General features: G+C 37.9%; 1 protein-coding gene and 1 long non-coding RNA gene across 6 annotated transcripts in view; one reads left to right on the plus strand and one right to left on the minus strand.

Annotated features, from left to right (window-relative positions):
• Positions 1 to 3,754, plus strand: part of LOC119257136 (uncharacterized) — a 45,681-nt gene extending 41,927 nt beyond the window's left edge. Inside the window, exon 4 of the long non-coding RNA XR_008550255.1 lies at positions 3,608 to 3,754. This is a non-coding gene — a long non-coding RNA (uncharacterized LOC119257136). The remainder of the gene's footprint in view (positions 1 to 3,607) is intronic.
• SATB1 (SATB homeobox 1) overlaps positions 1 to 18,177 on the minus strand; it is a 98,098-nt gene that overhangs the window by 48,910 nt on the left and 31,011 nt on the right. For all 5 annotated transcript variants that reach the window (XM_054691198.1, XM_054691230.1, XM_054691210.1 and 2 more), the window contains one exon: positions 1,635 to 1,746. In XM_054691198.1, coding sequence (XP_054547173.1) covers positions 1,635 to 1,746 — 112 coding nt within the window. The remainder of the gene's footprint in view (positions 1 to 1,634; positions 1,747 to 18,177) is intronic.

The raw sequence follows: 18,177 nt of genomic DNA on the forward strand, positions 1-18,177 counted from the left end.
TAACCATCACAGGGGCCACGTATATCTGCAAACACTTCTTAGAATGAAGGAAATGATTTATTGATTCAGAAGCCAGTATCTCCAGTCTTGTCGAGGCCCTAATGCTTCTTGAAGAAGCTAAGCTTATCACCAGATGCTAAAGACAATCTTTCAAGGAAGGGGTGGAGAGCAGTTCTGGTACAATGGTGATGCTGTCGTGATGCTGCAATTTATTACCACCTACCCCAGATGAATGCTTCCCCTTGGCTAGGTCTCCCATGTGGATTGGCTGAGAGGCAGTTCTAAGTGTGTCAAATGCTTTGCTGCTACAAGGAAAAGACTGGTTTGATACTCTTGACTGGAAAGGCTGAGCATGGTGCTGTATATAAATAGGTGATCCCCTTTCCACATAGCACACCACACCTCTCATGGACAGACTCCGGTGTGATTTTAATCATCAGTTCTCTTTTCATTAAATGTTCTGGATTTACATTTAGAGGAACTTACCCTATTGCTATAATCACTGATATGTGCAAAATATAACTAAGAATTGGGGAAGAAACCTTCCATTTCTACCAGTGATACCAGCCCAAGTGGGCCATTCACAGAGAATAGTAATTCAAGCAATTATTCCAAAAATGATGCATTGTCTTCATTACGGCGCTAAGCTATAAAAGGCAAAGAATCTGTTTTGGTAGATGGATGGTTTTTCCTGAAATATTAAAAGCTAAAAACATGCTCAAAATTCAGGTTCTCTTGTCTCTTAAAATCTTTAGGAAAAGTTATTATTGTTGTTGTTACTAAATGAATGTAATGAAAGTAAACAGAAATAGATTTAAGAGGGCATAACGCTATGCATATTAAACATCCCGTTCCTATACTACTTGAAAACGTATTATTTGGAAGGTACAAACATGTGAGAGAAAACATTAATAGAAACTGAAACATCAACCTTAACCACAGCATTTGCTTGTGTGAGCACTAACCACTGACGGGGAGAAAACACCACCCTCTAAACACACAACGGCTCTCTCTTTCTACACTGCAGATAACCTTACTGTGTTTCTTCCGAGACAAGCATTGACCTAAAGTTATATGTTAAGACAAGATGATCTACTGGAATTCGAAGTTTGGAAATGACATGATGATTTTTCTGGTAAGGACTGCTGGTCAAGCAGCTCGCTCACCCAAGGTCCACCCAGAGGACGGGGATAGGTCTAAAAATCGCTGGATCTCAACTGTGGAAACTATAAATACAATTTAATTCCCTTAAAAATTGGGTGTAAAAATAGGCACTTTCTCTCAAAATGAAAAAACATAAAAGCATAATTTATCCCTGTGAGAAATCACAGCTAATATTAGTTATTCAAGGCCTGGTTAGGTCTTCACTGAGATGTTAAGAGATGACAGCTCCCCTCCTCACGCCTCAATTTCCTGCATGTCTGACAACCAAGTCAGTTTGGCTGATTTAAACACAAACATTTATTGAATTTAATTATCTCATTATACTCATACCCACTCCCCACCCTCAAAGAAACAGTCTAAATTGATCTCTAATTGGGCAATCAAAAGACCTGGCTGAAGATGTGACTTTGATAAACCCCCAAATGACACGTAATGTTATGTAGCCACCGCTGCAACGCTGTTTTGCTTACCCATCATATCTTTTGTCTTCTTGAAATGTTTGTACCACCTTCCAAATTCTTGACATTTTGCTGCTGAGACATTTGCATAGTAAGTGCTGTTCACAATGGAAGAAATCATACTCTGCATGAAGAGGGGGGGGAAACATTTGTAATACATAGCGGCACAAGATGGAACACAGAAATGATTTCAATTGTGAAAACTAATTTTTTTAAATCAACTGAGTACCAATACATTTTTGTTTCACACTTAAGCCTACAGCCTCAACTTCTGAAAATTCATTAAGTAGATCATCAAATGCTTATTTAAGAAGAAAGCAACAGCCCACAGAGACCAGTATAAAGCTATCAAACCCACAGACTTTGCTCTAGTATTTATGGAATTTCCATCAATGTCATCTATTCCTAGGCTGACAAACTTGCACTGATCCCAATAAATCCAAGTACTTGAAGATGACTTTATGATTGCAATTCATAACAAACGCCACTCTGAAGTTTAGTGAGTACACTCTGCATCCTTGCTACTGGAAGGATGGCTCAGGGACCAGCAATATCGTCATCACCTGGAAGCTTACTAGAAGTGCAAAATCTTGGCCCTGACCCCAGACCTAGTCAATCAGCAACTGCATTTTACCAAGATCCCCGGGGATGGCATGCACATTAAAGTTTGGGATACACCCCTTGCACTTCTCACTCATATTATTTGTGTTTCAGATGAAGTGTATTAACACTGCTCCAAGGTTAACTCACAACACTTATGGAGGAAAACTATTCTAAGATATCTCTATGGAAGAAAAATACATATTGCAATCTGATTACTACCTTCACCTATAGTAAAGCTTGAGTGCTTAATTTCTCAAGGACACCACAAAAAAGAAAATGACCTATTTTGCCACCCATTTGACTTTATTCTGCTTTGAACAAAAGCCCAGAAAACAGAGTCAAAGGTTTAGCAGAAAAATTAAGAAAGACAATAATTTCGATGTATTACGAGGAACTGTGTTTTTTAAACTAATTTTCAACAAAGAAGTGTGTGTTCCTCCCAGCAAGTTTTGGTTATGATAATTTCTGTGACTTAATTCTTGATTATTTTTAACCGTAACACCCATATCCCTCTAATAGTTGCCCAATTAACTTCCAATTGAGTCAGGAAAGACGAGATTTTGCAGCACCGATCCATCCCCCACTCCTATAGTGTAGAAATATGGGAGCTAACATTTCAAATTTCAGTTGCTCAATGGTGAAATAGTTTACAGAAGGCAGCATTGTTTGGGAGGCAATGAACAACCAGAAAAGCCAGTTTGGGGACAAAAGTATTTCTATATCGTTATCTCCTTTAAGCTACTTCTAATTGAAAACTCTGTTAGCTATTGATTCCCTGACATCCTTTATCAGTGTTAATTTTGTAAAATGCACATATCCCTATAAGATGTAAATCTTAGAGATTCTTTGAAGAACTTCCCGTGAAGAATGAGCTGGAGTCACATTATTTAAGTAAAACATGGCCATCTTTCCTAAAAGGCAGTGGGATAGTTTTTTTTTTTTTTTGACACTTTCTACTGTATAGTCATTTTCACATTGTATTTCTCTGAAAAGACATGCTTAATGTGCTCTTGCTGCTCTGCCATTAATCCAGTAGCTTGCAATTTTACTAAGAGCCTCCCCCTCACACCAGAGTGCAAAAAGATACTTAGCAAGGTTGCCAAAACCAGGGCCAGAAGATTACCTGAGCCAGTTAACAATCCGTCAGCTTCAATCACACTTACTCTATTGTAATAATGGATCAATAAAGTCAGACACTAATAAAACCAGTGAGATCGCTGATGGATAATGGTGATTCTGCAAATGGATGACAGTTGATGTTCTTCCGCTTTGGCCCAATTTTCAAAAAATTATTACTCATACCTAGACATTCTGGCAGTTTCTTAAATGCTAATATAATAGTACACATAGGTTTTAAATGTCATTTATACCTTAATTTACAGAAATGTATGAAATATCTAAATTTTGCTGTGCTTTTGGATAAACACTCAGTCTACGTCAGTTGGCCATGAGTGCCATGGAGGAAATCTGTGCTTTGCTGCATGTCTACAATGTACCTGGCTGGCACTAGGAATACAAAGGCAAGTAAGACACAGCCTCTACCTGCAAGATTTTACTATATATTAGGAAGACAGATAAACAGATCATTTCAACTTAAAATGAAAAAAAAAAATATGGGGGGGGTGAATATATCATGCGTGGAAAAAAAAGTCTGAAATATTTTTATAAAACTCGAGCCCATATGTAATGGTGCTATGTAGTTCATTATTATCCATATGTGGAAAATAATATCCATATGTGCATGATCATCAAAGCTTCCCTGCCCTTATTTAACCCTAAACTGGTAGGCTCTGTCCTTACGTGACTTTCTACTCTGTCAAGTGGTGTATGCTTAGGGAACTCTGATTAATATGAATATTAGCCTAAGCAAGACATAAAAGAGTAATCTACAGGTTATGATACATACCAAAGCAGCATCTTAAGAGTTTTATTTCTGTGCTTTTGGTGGGGTGGGATGGGGTGGGGTGGGACATATTTTCTATTCAGGTAACCTGGGGTCAACTCTATTTTTATTGGAACAATATGCAGTAATCTGTACAACTAAATTGCTCATGTAGCCACTGCGTGAGGTTTTTTTCTTGTTGTCAAATCTCTACTGAAGACTCACGCATGGCATCCGAATCAACTAGAGAGTTTCAAGGGCAGGTAAGAGACATTTCAGAATCTTGTGGGACACATGGCATTTAGAAGGTCATGTTCACACTGTAATCTTAAATGTGAAAAATCATAAAGCAATACATTGCTATGACAATGCAAATAACAGAAAGTCAAGATTGGAAATATTTTCCTAAATGGGGCTATATGTGGGGGTAGACTAAGGTCCACATTTCTATGGAGGCTTGTGTTCCTTGTATGAAACAAAAGGAGACAGTGGTTTAAAAAAGGTTACACTCAGCTGTGAGTTCATACAGTCTGGGGCTACATATTATTTTTCAGCCCAAATGCCTGACACATATTAAATACATATTAAATGTTCACCTGATGAAACAGCTAGCTAAATCAGCATTCAAGTCTAAGATATCACACACTGATAGTGTGACCTCGGTCAAATTAAATGACCCCCGTCACAACTCTCCATGCTAAATGGGAGGTGAGTAGGGCTCACTTCCTGGGGTGCTTCTGAGAATCTACTCAGTCCAGCAGCTTTTCCCCACGGATTCAGCATATATTTATTGAACACCTATAGCATGGTAAAGCACTGGGCAAGCCGTTAGGAAAATGACTTGAAGAGACATCTATCTACCCTCAGAGAGGCAATAAATAAAATAATGAATGTGATGTAATTAGCACAGAGCCTGGAACACACCAAGTATGGACTGAAGAGATGTTAATTACTATGACAACCCTCTGTCTCCTCCTGGTCATTGGACTTTTATTATATGATCACATTTCAGGACAGTCAAAAAAGCTGTGTCTTAAATCACAGATGAGAGCATCAGGAAGAATTTTCAGATGACATGATTTAAGTCAAATTTTCCTACGAACAGTGTGTACCAATTAAGGCACATAACTACAGGTCAGCTCAAGGGATGGTAAGGGAGAACGGGAGTATTTACATTTGTTTCAATATTTCAATTTGATGTCGCGTCTCCTAACGCTGGCCTGTACCTGCTCTCTGACATCAGAAGACAAGGCACTTCCTGGACTTGAGGTTCGACTCACACCTTCTCCCCTCTCCAGCTAACAGCTGCTCCTCCTTCAGTATACATTTGAGGTATCTCTGCTTCTCCAAGGTTTCTCCTGACTTCCCAAACATGCTGCACACAGCAGGACTAAAGCACCTGTCACACTGTTTATTTTCTACTAGACCGCAAGCCTTAGTCATCTCTATATAACCTGACTTATCACAGGGCTGGATGCATACTAGGTGATCAGTGAAAGGTCACAGAGTGAGCCATCACTCCAGGCAACTAGAAAATCCTCTTTTTTTCCCTTATGGGTCAAAGGTAGTGGCAGCTCCATTATCATGTGAATCTTAAATCCATCACTTTTAGCTGTCACTATAGAACTCCTATTCTGAAGAACCTTTGTTCATTAATTTGCAAGAGATCTCTTCCCAGGTTTTTCAAATACATCCACACAGATGTCTCGGAAGTCGCAGAGCTGGTTATGTTATTCCAGTTCTCTCGCAGTGTCTATTTATACAAGCTCTCGAAAGCACTTTGAAAAAGACACAACTTACATGGCAAGTTTTCCTATTCAGTGGCCAGTCTGTGTAAAACATCCGTGTTCAGGGAATAAAATAATCGGGCTGACAACACTCAGCTTTAATCCCAAGTTCAAATGCTACATCGTACACAGACCAATGAACAGACCACAGTTTTCTGAGCTGGGAACCAGAATTTGAAAGTCGGCAGAAATTGGCTGTGGGTCTCATAACCCCGGTGTGACACAATATTCTCATCCTAGGAGCCAAGTTGTAAGCTTTTCTAAGACCCATAAAGCACATGTCTACTCCCTATGAGGAGCTTCGGTTCTTTCTGAGAGTCTGCTGAAGTTCCGATCTGAACGAATGCCATCTTCACAGAAACCCCAGTACTCTAGAATGATGCCATCTGCCACAGGCTGAGCTTCCTTTTCAGCCAAATACATTATTTATAACCTTTCTAATTGTGAAAAGGTAAGGGTGGAATTTTTCTAAAGCCTGACTTAGATATAGTTAGAACATTCTCAACCTTTACTCTGAAATACTGCAGGTCGCTGCATTTGAAAAACAAAAAATAAACAAAAAACAAACAAAAAACCCACAAGGAATTGATGGAGGTTACATAATTTTGCAAAATATCACATTCTTCAAATATGCTGCTAGAATATGACATACACAAGAGGTATACATTAAGAACACATTTAGGAACTGAAGAAAGGTAGCTTTATTTTTCTACTTGGTCATCTTAGGGGCCAATAAAGAGGCTTGGGGAGAGGTGAGGCCTTCTGGGGGTAAAAAAAAAAAAAAAAAGGATTCATCAACCAGCAGAGAGGCAGTGATCTGATTACCCTTAAAATTACTTTGTTGTGCCTTTAACAACAACAAAAAAAAACCCACCCCAAAACAATGCTAATCAGGTTATTCAATCATTTAAACCAAAACTGTTCATGCTTTTCTGCCAAATCAACCAACCACAGCAAAATCTGTTATCTCTGATTGCTCAGCTTCCAGTCAAAAAACAGTTAACCCCCACTATACCAAAAGTTTTCCCAAATATCCTCAAAGCTCTGCATGTTCAAGGAGAATGAAAAGAAAGTCATGTCATTTTTAAAGGGTAGCCAGAGTGCTATGCCACATTTGCATATTATGGTAGATTGTAATAAACTATGCAGGCTGCACCGGAAGCCAGGAGCTCCCCAGCAGTTCATGTGATCTTCAAACCGGTTTTTCATGCGCTGTTTTTTGTTTTTTAAACAGGATTGTGATATCACGATCAAAACTTACTCACGACTTGCTGATGGTTTAACTGAGGTGGGAGGAGGTAGCAAGAACATCTACAAAATGGTGGTTCACCCATGTTTAAAGCTTTCAGGCTCCATCAGCAGAGAGGGCAAAGGCTACAACATCTTATTTACACAATTATCTAAATACGATTAAACAGCTGATGGACAAATATTAAACTGGAAAATGTATAGTCATTTCAGCTTAATGTAATCCTCTTTCTGTAAACACCCAAGATGATTTTTTTTCAACCAGAACAGTCCTGACATCTCATAAGCCTAAGGGTGAATAGCAAGAGATTGTTTTTGATAGTTATAAATATTCAAAAGACATGCAGACCATCTGCTTTCATAATACAGGTAAAGCAAGACTGAAATGGTGACTGCTGTATAAAAATGATTCTTTTAACAAAGTCTTCCTCTCCTCGAAAACTATAAAGACAGATGTCAAAAACTGTTTACACAGAGCAATCAGGAGCGTGCAAAATGTAATATTCCTTTTACACACAGTGCTTGCTAAAGAGATTTTTTTTTCTTTTTCTTCCCATCTGTGTGTTGCAACACATTTCTACAAGTTAAAAACATTTTTTTCAAACAGAGATCTCATGAATACCCAAAAACATGCTATCTGGTTTCTGAATGCTAATTAATTTCAACTAAGGAATCTGAATATCTTTTTCTGTAGGAAGGAATGTATGTTTTGAATTGGAATACTCTAGAGAGACAGTAAGGGGAATAATTTTGAACAGGTTTAATTCCATAAGGCGATTTCCATGGTCCTACCTTGTCTGTAATATATATCTCTAACGGCCATGTTTTAAATGAAAGCACATCACAGCTAATGTCTTTGGCATAAAGTCTAAAATAATTGTTTTCTGCAATAAATGTCTGTACATGCAAAATGTATACATACACACACACACACAGAGGGAAACCTAAAACTTTCTCAGTCGATGCAGCGTGACACATAAAGGCCTACAATTAATTTTCGGGACTGAAACACTAATCTTGACAGTAACCTTTTTATGTATTGTATTAATGGCACAGAGGCATTAAGCACCTTTTTATAATTTTCAATAAAATGAGCATTTACTGAGCAATCTGTCAAACTGCTGGCTCTCTATTCTTTCACATTACTATTTTTTTTGAGAAGTGCAACTTTATATACTCCACTGTCCCTCCCCAGGCTCTATGTCCCATGTGCCCATGACCTGAATGTTCAGTTGTTTTTACACATGTATATGGAAAACTTGAAAGTCAAACTTTAATTTCAGATCAAATGTGAACAACTCCACATCCCAATACAATTTATCAGTGAGTCTCAATAAAGCGATGTTTTGTGTTTTGTTGTGTTTTTTTTTTTTTTTTTAAATCCCAATACTACCAACAAGCTCTAAAAAAGAACATGAGATGGTGACATGGAACAAATTTGTTCAAAATTAAGAGGTAGTCCCCATCTGGTATTTGGGGTGGGAAGGAAGGGAAATAGGCTTCAATTTATGAGAAGCAAATGGCAGGATTTCTAAGTGTAATATTCTGTTTGTGCATGTTAGTTTATTCCCCAAATCTTTCCCTCTGGATCTGCTATTGCTTTCTAAGCTATCCTCTTGGGAGATACAACTGGGGCATATTCCGAATCTCAATTTGTTGAGAAGAGACTAATCACTTCTAAATTTTACTTAAACTTCAGTTGTCATAGTTATGGTTCTCGCCATCTTGATCAATCTCAGTGCCTGAAAATGGCATTTTCACACAAAGTAACCTTGTTCTGAGCTAAAACTGGAGACTCAGTATGAAGTTCCAAAGGAATACAAAAGGAAGCCCAAAGAGAACACATCCAATTCTGTTTTGGTTTTCTGTCTGTATTTCCTAAAGATAAAAATGTGATCGTCTCAAAGCAGATATTTTATTTAATTATGTAAATGCCCAATTCATAATTCTTAAAGAAAATGTTGGTTCTGATTCATATGGCCTTTCTACATAATTCAAGTAATTTTACATAAGGTCCGAATCAAATCTTTTGACCAGATTCTCTATATTGCCCTTGTGTACAAATACCTAGCTAGATATTGTTTACTCTGCTAAAGACTTCTAACTCAAGTAAATCGAATCTATTAGCAAAGATTTTAAATTAGAAATTATTTAAAAGATATTATTATGAAAGGCATGCAATGTTTCAAATTCACTACATAGAGAGGTTTATGTTTGTTCATCTGCAATATGAAGAGAATTAAACTAGATAATCTCCACAGTGCCTTCTACCAGTTTTAAGATTCTATGAAATCTATATGTCTTCCCAAACAGAGGTCCAATAGGGTCTTCTTTTGTGACTAAAGAAGATTCCACAGTAATACACATCATCCATTCTCAAGCACTCACTGTGAAAATGTCCCTAACCACAGTTTTAGTTTTAGAAAGGGTAAAAACCCCTTGATATCTTGCTTATAATATGATTATTTAAAATATACTCATCGTGATGAAACTAAACCTAATGCTAATCCAAACAGAATTTTCACCAATTTTTATTAGATAAATCAAAGTCCAATGAGTTTTACTTGATTTCCTGGCAAAAATTGTTTCCTAAGACTAAAATCTTGCCCATTTGGAGAATGCTTATTTTTTCTCTGATGACCCTTGAGTGGTTAAATCTCCTGTCCTCTACAGTGATTAAAATTTCCAGTATCTGTGCTTGGAAATAGCAGAAAGAAAGATACCAAATTTGTGTTAAGCTCCAGAGGTCTTAAATAGAGCATTCTGAAAAAGTTATATAAAGCCTCAGAGTGAAGAAAAGAACTAAGTAGTTTGATCAAACCATTTTTTCCCAAAAGTAAGTACTAGAATTAGGCTCTGTAACTCTTCACAGATTTTATACTCTCTTTGAATTTTCTGTATATGGACACACTCAGATTTCAAGTAACATTACTTAAGAATTGGGGATGGGGGGGAGCCAAGCTTTGATTTTCATGGGGCCACAGAACACTCTGGAAATCTCATGAAAATTATGGAAGCTCTTCCCATAGGTACTCCCCAAAGTGGCTTATACACTTCAGGGTCTGCACAAGCCCTCAGAAGTCCATGAGGGGCTTAGGACCCCACTCAGATCTCATGCAGTATTTCCCAGGACACGTAGGGCTACGCCAGGTCCTTGATTTCTGTGCCTTATTAGTCACTGCTGGCTGTGAGCTAAGACTTGCCATGTCTATTACATTAAAACAGTGTCACCTCTGAATTGGGTCGAGGAGGAAAAAAAAAAAAAAAATCAAATGAATCTGGCTCATTTCTAGCAAAATCATGGAAAAAAAATGCTTCAGTCTAGGAAAATGCCATATACGGGTAATCACTTACTTAGAGGAGTTCTGGTGAAATGATTAAAATGTGTTGGCCATCATGCAGCACTAAGCTGTCCATCACTGCTGTGTGTGCTCCAGGCTGAGCTGGTGCTCACAGAGAAGGGTGGACAAACCAAGTCCCCAAGGCCCATTCTGGAATGGCTGAACAGTTATCTACACCTGCACCTCTCTCTCAATTCAGGTGATTCTGGACCTTTATACAGTAGACTTTACCCATTACATGTTTATAGCCCTAAACAGAGTCTCCAATGCCAAGTGTGGACTTTAGAACATCGGGGACATTGCAAGCTAGCAGGGAGTGGGCTGACTTCTAGCACTTTCATTTTGGCAGCATCTGCATCTCTGTCTAGAAACCATTTGACTCTACTATTGAGTTTTCCCTCTTTATTTTTAAGTATGAGAAATGGACAGATGGAATTAACAGCAAAAAAGTATGGATCTCAGACCTAACACAATTGAGACAAAATGAAAAGTGGTTGCCATTCTGAACTATAGGTTGAGTTATGAAAGAAAAAATTTAAATGTGCATAGAAATATGTTGCTAAGGACTGTTCAATAGTGACATATAATTACATCTTTTATAGCATTTTTGAGATCTCTGGGTCCCTTTATCTCCAAGACTATTGTTCTGCTTGCAAATAGGAAAGCTTTGTACATATATTCAATTTTGCTTCTATCACCATAGAAGCAAAAATATGGAACAGCTTAAAATATCAATAGGTTTTCTTTTTCTGGATAAAAATCCAGAAATAATTTGATCTTGCTTAGGTAAATTAAAAATTCAGAATTAAGTGTAACAAAATATTTCATAAGGTAGGATACTATAGACAAGAGTATAAAAAAATTATAATATATAATTTATTGATTCATGAAATAAACAAGGAAAGATCATATGAACTTGTTTTAGTTTACCAACCATTCCTGAGAGCCTACTGTGTGCCAGGATCTACCACTATGATCCTGAGTAAGACAATCCCTCTGCCTGCCAATGTACAGCATAGAGAGAGAGTTAGTCCACAGGTAATTTCAGAACAATGTGGAAAGTGTTAAGATGGGTGCATAAAGGGAGGACAGATGGAGTCCTGAGGGAAGGAGCTGTGATGAGGAGAGTTAAAGGAAAGGACACTGGGAAAAATTCCCATCCTATTGACAGCTCCATCTTTATCTTCCTTGACAATCTCTAAGGTATCACATTTGCTTAAATTGCAAATGGGCTTAATTAAAGCACAAAGCTTGAGTCTTCCCCACTTTCATTTTAAAATACATTAGAACTTAATAATTTTAAAGATGGTGCTAAAAGTACCCCTTAAAGGTGAGAATGAGTTATAAATTGGTCCTTTAATCTTTTCATAAATGAAACATATTTTGCTGTTTCCATAAAAAGTGAGGCCTGTATCAAAATATTCTACCTAGCAGAAAAGTTTCTGAGACCATGCAGAGCCCACAAGTGAGACTTCAAAATCTCAATCCCCACATCTTAGAAAAACAACTGAAGTTACTACATACTTAAGATGTTTCACAAGTATTCACTCCTGTGATTCTCACACAATTCTGAAGAATGGGTACAGTTATCCTCTTACTTTAGAGATGAGGAAACTGAGGCAGGGAGAATATCAGGCCTGAGCTTCTGGGCTGCTGACCCCAGAGCTGATGTCCTTGACCTCTATGTACTGAGAGCCACCAGCTCAGTCAGGAAAATGATGGCAAAGAGCAAAGATACACGGAGACTCACATACAACAGTGACAGAAGGAAGCTGCTGCAGAAAACTATCACCTCAAGAAATCATTCCATTAAGCAATAAAAAGAAAACAAAATCAGGCTCTGTCCCATGTTAACACAATTCAGAAGTCTCAATACATTTTGGGAAACAGCTCTTGTGATGTTTCATAAAGTTAATAGTTGTTTCGGTAAGCTCCCCATTTTTTAATTATCTTGGAAAAATGCTGGATTGTGACAGTAAAATGGGAGAAGCCTGAGACAAATGGTGGGAGCAGTGATGAAGGAGCCAGTGGTCCCCAATGGGCAAACAATTAAGGCGTTCATCTCTTCTTAACTTTCCATCTTAACATATTGTCTGCTTTGCATCTTTTTTTTTAATTGTTTATAAGATTATTTATACAAGAACTGCGGTACAGGTCAGAGGCGCAGGAGGGTGAGAGAATTCACCAGAGACAGAGCGGGGAACAGCACAGGCAGACTGACAAAATACACTGCTGAGGGGAGCAGCGGGAGAGGCAGGAAAGGTCTGCCACACCATGTGGGTTTCTCGCTGGCCGGGAATCAAACCTGAGCTGCAGAGGCTGCAGAGAGCTTCACAGTGCGGTGCTCAACCCTGCAGCACCACCAGCGAGGTCCTGCTTTGTATCTTTAACCCCTATGAACAAACTAGTTAGGTCAGCATTTTCATGGAAAAATATCATGATTACAAGATCATCAGTTATTGTTTTTTGTTTTTTTGTTTTTTTTAAGAAAATCAAGAAAAAATGATGACTGAGGAAGCTCAAGCTTTAGAATGAGTGACAGGAAAAAGATAGGAAAAAGGAAGTCATCCACTTTCTCCACAATGAGGAAATCCGCAACCCCATGAATTGTCCATGACGACACTCCTGCACCCCATAGAAATACTGCAGATTAACGCACAATACAATCTCGCATTTCTGTAGCGCCCTTCATGCAAGCATCCCAGGGTGCTTTACAATCATTATGAGTTAAAATTAAAACTGAAGCACATACAATTCCTAATAGAATCATTTTAAAAATGCTAAACAGAACAAATAACTTTTAAGTCTAGATTTAAAAGTCCCAACTGCCAGCGCGTTCCTTACTTCAATTGGCAAAGAGCTGCAGAACCGGGCTGAGGCTCTCTCCTGTTATGTTAAAGGCTCTCTCATGTTTTTCATACTCAGAGCATGTTATGATCAAGCAGTTTCCAGTGAAAGAGGGGAAAAATTGGGTGCCTGTGGCTGTTTGTTTTGATGGTTCTGAATTTAAGATTCTGTTTGTTTGTTGAGTATGAGTTTGTCTGGGGCCCAAATCTGACATGAAATAGAGGAGGCTTCAAAAGCAAATTCACATAGAGCCCAACCTGAAACTTAAGTAGTAATTGTCAAAATAAAAAAAAAAAAAAGGGCACACAAAAGCACTCTAAACCTAGCTGTTTTAGCAAGAAAATCGGATTGATTAGCATGATTTAGCTGACTTAAAAAAAATTAGAAAATAGCACTTAATAGGCTTTCTCTGAGACTATGTCTATTCTTAAGCCTTGGCAGTGTTTATTATTCTGCAAATCAAAAAAAAAAAAAAAAAGAGGAAATGCTCTCATGATATGGTAATTTTCCTTGCATTAGTGATTTTGAGGTCAAAGGAAACCTGTTCAGATCTAAAACAAAGCATAGGTAAAAATCTATTAAGTGAAATTGAAGTACTTACACGTTGTTAAGCACTCTGTCAATTGGCATGGCTTAAACTCTTTTATGTTTTACTATTGTGAAAAAGATAGTGGCTATAAAATATTTGAGATCAATCCGTTTTAAGTCAGATGCTTTATTAAGTTTGGATTTTTTGATTTAATATGTCTAAAAGGTTAGAGAGAGCCAACATCAAGTTATAGTAAAATCCTGATGTATCTAAATTGGCTAAAATAAGCCTGATACATGACATGCAAAAAGGAAATCTGCAGTGTGAAGGACACTTCTATTGTACATTCTCCCTACTCTAATGTTAACATGGGGCAGGTAGTTCAGTATCTAAGTTGAAAGAGGAGCAGGTAGCTCAAGTGTTTAAGTTGAAAGAGGAACTAGAACAAAGTAATAAGTGGTTCAAAAAAGGAGGCAGTAAAAGTGTCTGGTGTAAATTTAGCAATTCGTGCAACTACCGGGAGAAGACTGCTTTACCATTTCCTTTATGAATCTCCACAATGCAACTGCTGAAAGTGATTAAAAAAAAAAAAATAGCCAATGAGTATCAAGTACCTCAGTGCCTGCAAAGCAGGTATTGTAACCTGAGAGTTCTTGGCCAGTAGGGGAAGAACTGGGGAAAGTTTTGTAATCTAAAAAATGGAGATTTTCCTCAAAACACAATTAATATATTTAAAAACAGTTTATCATTTTATACTTGGGAAGGGGGAAGTTCAAAGTCCTATAAGCAAATCTCAAAAGGAACCTTTCTACTTTTAAATAGAGCTGCCAGATAATATTCTTGCCCACCATCTCAGGCCAGTGGGTGACTAAAATCTGCAACTTTCAAACAGACTGAAAAATTCAACCATCCCTTTTTCCAATGAAAATGCCTAACAGTGTCTTGGGGTTCAAAAGAAAGAGCTATTAACTCAGTTATACCCTGGCGATCCCGAGGGACGTGGAAAAATGGGGAGAAGGGCCCGCCACAGAGCTGCTACAGTCAAACAATTTCGAACCTCCCAGATACATAATTCTAGCAGTCATTCCCCGTGGTCTGCATCACCCACTCGTGTTCTCAATTAGGAGCATAAAACGATGGTGCTTGTAAAACAAAGTAATTCACAAACAACACAAGCAGAGATTTTGCAGTACCCAGAAGCCAAGCCCCATGTAAGAAAAATCTCAATGCTGAGACCACAACTAGGAAACTTCAGAGAACTCAAGTATTTTCTAAAGCCTATCAAATTAATTTGAGAAAGGTTTAAGATAAAGCCCTTTATCTATGTATGTGACCAGCAGGATAATGAATTAAGCTAGCAGGCTCTGGGGGTCAATTCTGGCCCTATACGTTACCAGCTATGGAACCATCAGAAAATGAGATATAAAATGATCTACTGCTCAGGGTGATAGAAGCTCTCTTGATACATCAAAAGCACTAAATAAAAGTTAACTATTATTATTTCTGCTATTAAGATGTGTCATCCTTATTGCTACAGAGGAAATAGGATGCCTGTCACAGAGCAGACTGTCAATTCATATTTTTGAATGAATAAATATGTGAATGTTTCATAGGTTAGAGTCACACATGAAATACAAGCTACGAATACTGATGTTGGATATTCTCTTGAGAGAATGCGGTTATTAATGTTTATTAAACATTTTTCAGAAATGTCATTTCAGAACAAAAATTAAGGGAGAAAAGCGCAAGGTGCAGTTTAAAAATATATAAGACGTATTCATCATTTATAATGTATGGCCGTTGTGGACAGGGAATTTTAAATTGTTGCTCCAGTGTTACGTCCAATACAGGCTGGGCATCACTGAACACAGAGGTTTAGCAAATGTCTGTGGAAATGGCAGTCAGTTTCAGAGAATCAGTGAGGTTAAATGCTAAGGTGCAGGAGGGCAGAACAGTTCCCTTTTTAATCACTTTTACGACTACCTAATAAAAAGTCTGACATACATGAGATCCTTAGATGCTGTCAGGAGACAGAAAACCAACTTCCTTTTTTCAATATTACTTCTAAATGGAATACTCACATTGAAATGTACGTATCTTTTGCCACGTGAATATACAAATGGCAGTTCTCCCTTTAATATAGGACTTGGGCTTGGAGCTCCTTCTCCTCAGGTGAAAACAAAACAGAAAACAATCCAGTGTTTTACAAATGTCAAAGCTATGACAAGTGAGTGTGTGTGGGAGGGGGGTACATATCAGATTAAAACCTCTCAGGAATATTCAATCTAGACATTTCTAGAAGGAAGACCAAGCTGGCACAAGTAATAACTGACTTTTCCTCATGGTACTTTCAACAAGATGAATCTATCCTTACATCAAAATATATTTATCCAGTGTTAAGTACAGGGTAAACTACCATCAACATGACATGTTTTATTGTAAATCAAAATGTTTACTCTTTTCACTCCCAGTGTACCTCCCAGATCCACAGTCTCAAAGTTCTCATGACCACAGGCTTTCCTGTCCCCAAGCCAGGTTTTATTCGCTCCTCCCCACTTGCAGTTCAGAATACAGAAGATCCAACTTATCTAACCACATCCACTGAGAAAAGCAAAAGTAACAACAAAACGCTCAACCTCAGATCTATAATAAGCTAAGCATCGCTCATGTCTTAGAACATTTTACAAAAATAAACACAGGGCACAAAAACTTAATAAATGGATGTCAATCTATTTGGGCAGATTTATGGCAGGAAAGCAGTGAGAGAAATAAAGGTATGAATTGTAAATCAAATCACATGGACACTTATGGAATTTCTGTAGCTAGAGAAAATCTTGCAAGCATTATCAAAGAAAACCACCTTTGCACCCCCCAAAATAAGTATTCACCTTAAAATCAACACTTACTTAAAACTGTCCCATGAAGAAAGGACTTTGGATCAGTCATGAGCCAGTATGTTAACTTTCATCTGCAGGGACAGTGGATCTTTTCCTACTAAAGGAGGCCAGGAAGTGTGGCACTTTCTAGTTCTAAGAACCTAAGTCCAAACTGCTCATCCGCCCGGCAAGTGTGGGAGAGTACTGAGAGAGCTGGAAGCGGGCTGGTCAGAACCCCAGGCAAATCCCTGGGGGCTTCCTCTCCCAGCCCCTCCTGACCTCTAGACTCCACAGGGTGGAATTTCTGTTCTGCATATTATTAAAGGACCCGATAGCCACACTTGCTACTGGGGTATCTTTTCATATCCAACAAAACAAAACCCTTAATGCTCAGTAAAATGTGTATGTGAAGTGTGTGCTCAAAGTTCTCCTGTATGAACCAAAATCCCACTGCGGGGAAAGAGTCCTAACACTTAGCATTTCGCTGGGGTAGGTCCCATTTTGTACACGACTGAGGCAATGTTTATTTGCGAGGCATTTTTTACCATAGCCTCTTCATCACCAAATCTCAACCACCGGGGAAAAATGAGCAGTTGTGCCAAACCCAGCATATATTTTGGTCTCAGCCTTTGTGGACCTGCATTTCCCTTAGAAGCAAATGGAAATAGTTCATAATTAAAACATTCTGAATTGAGTGTCAGATTCATGGATTCAATCTAGAGAAACAAAAGATGATGCAGCAGAATATAAAATAACTCCCTCATTTAGCGGATAGGTTGCATTTTTCTCATAATGTTAAATATTAAGTTAATTTCAAATATTTGCTGCTGCAGCTAAACAAGGCTCAGTTTTTTGCTTTTTTTTTTTTTTTTTTTCAATTCTATTTGAAAGAAAGCAAGATTGCCATTACAACTGATATCGAAGTCACTGCCCAGCCTCACCGCTGAGTGATTACAGTGGGTTCTCTAGCTAAGCGGGGCCAGGACTTCTGAAGGCCTCTCAACAGAATTTCACCAGTGTATAATTCTAAAACCAAATCCCGAATTTCATTTTGCCATGTATTTAATGTTATAATTGTCTGTATTCAATTCATTCCCCATGATAACATTAAGTAAATTCACAATTGTATTTATAAGCTACAGTGAGGTGGAGTTGATTGGCTGAATGTTGATGTCATTTAACAATTAGTTCTCACTGCCTGCCTCTATTAGTAAATACTTGTACTGGTATCCTCTAGCTCATGGTAAACACCTTAAAACGTTGCCTGAATTTACTTCCAAAATCAATGGGACACTGAGAAACATGAAGATAGCAGAGATTCCAATACTGGGTGTTTACAAATATTTTAACTGAGTTCTTTAAAAAAGTTTATTTCTAGAGCATTTCAAATTTTTAAATGCTAGTAACCAAGTGACATATTATCTGAGTTGTCTGCAAAACCC

This window comes from Talpa occidentalis, unplaced genomic scaffold (assembly GCF_014898055.3).
Source record: "Talpa occidentalis isolate TD23 unplaced genomic scaffold, MPIMG_talOcc4v2.1 talOcc4.10, whole genome shotgun sequence".
In the NCBI taxonomy this organism is placed as follows: domain Eukaryota; kingdom Metazoa; phylum Chordata; class Mammalia; order Eulipotyphla; family Talpidae; genus Talpa; species Talpa occidentalis.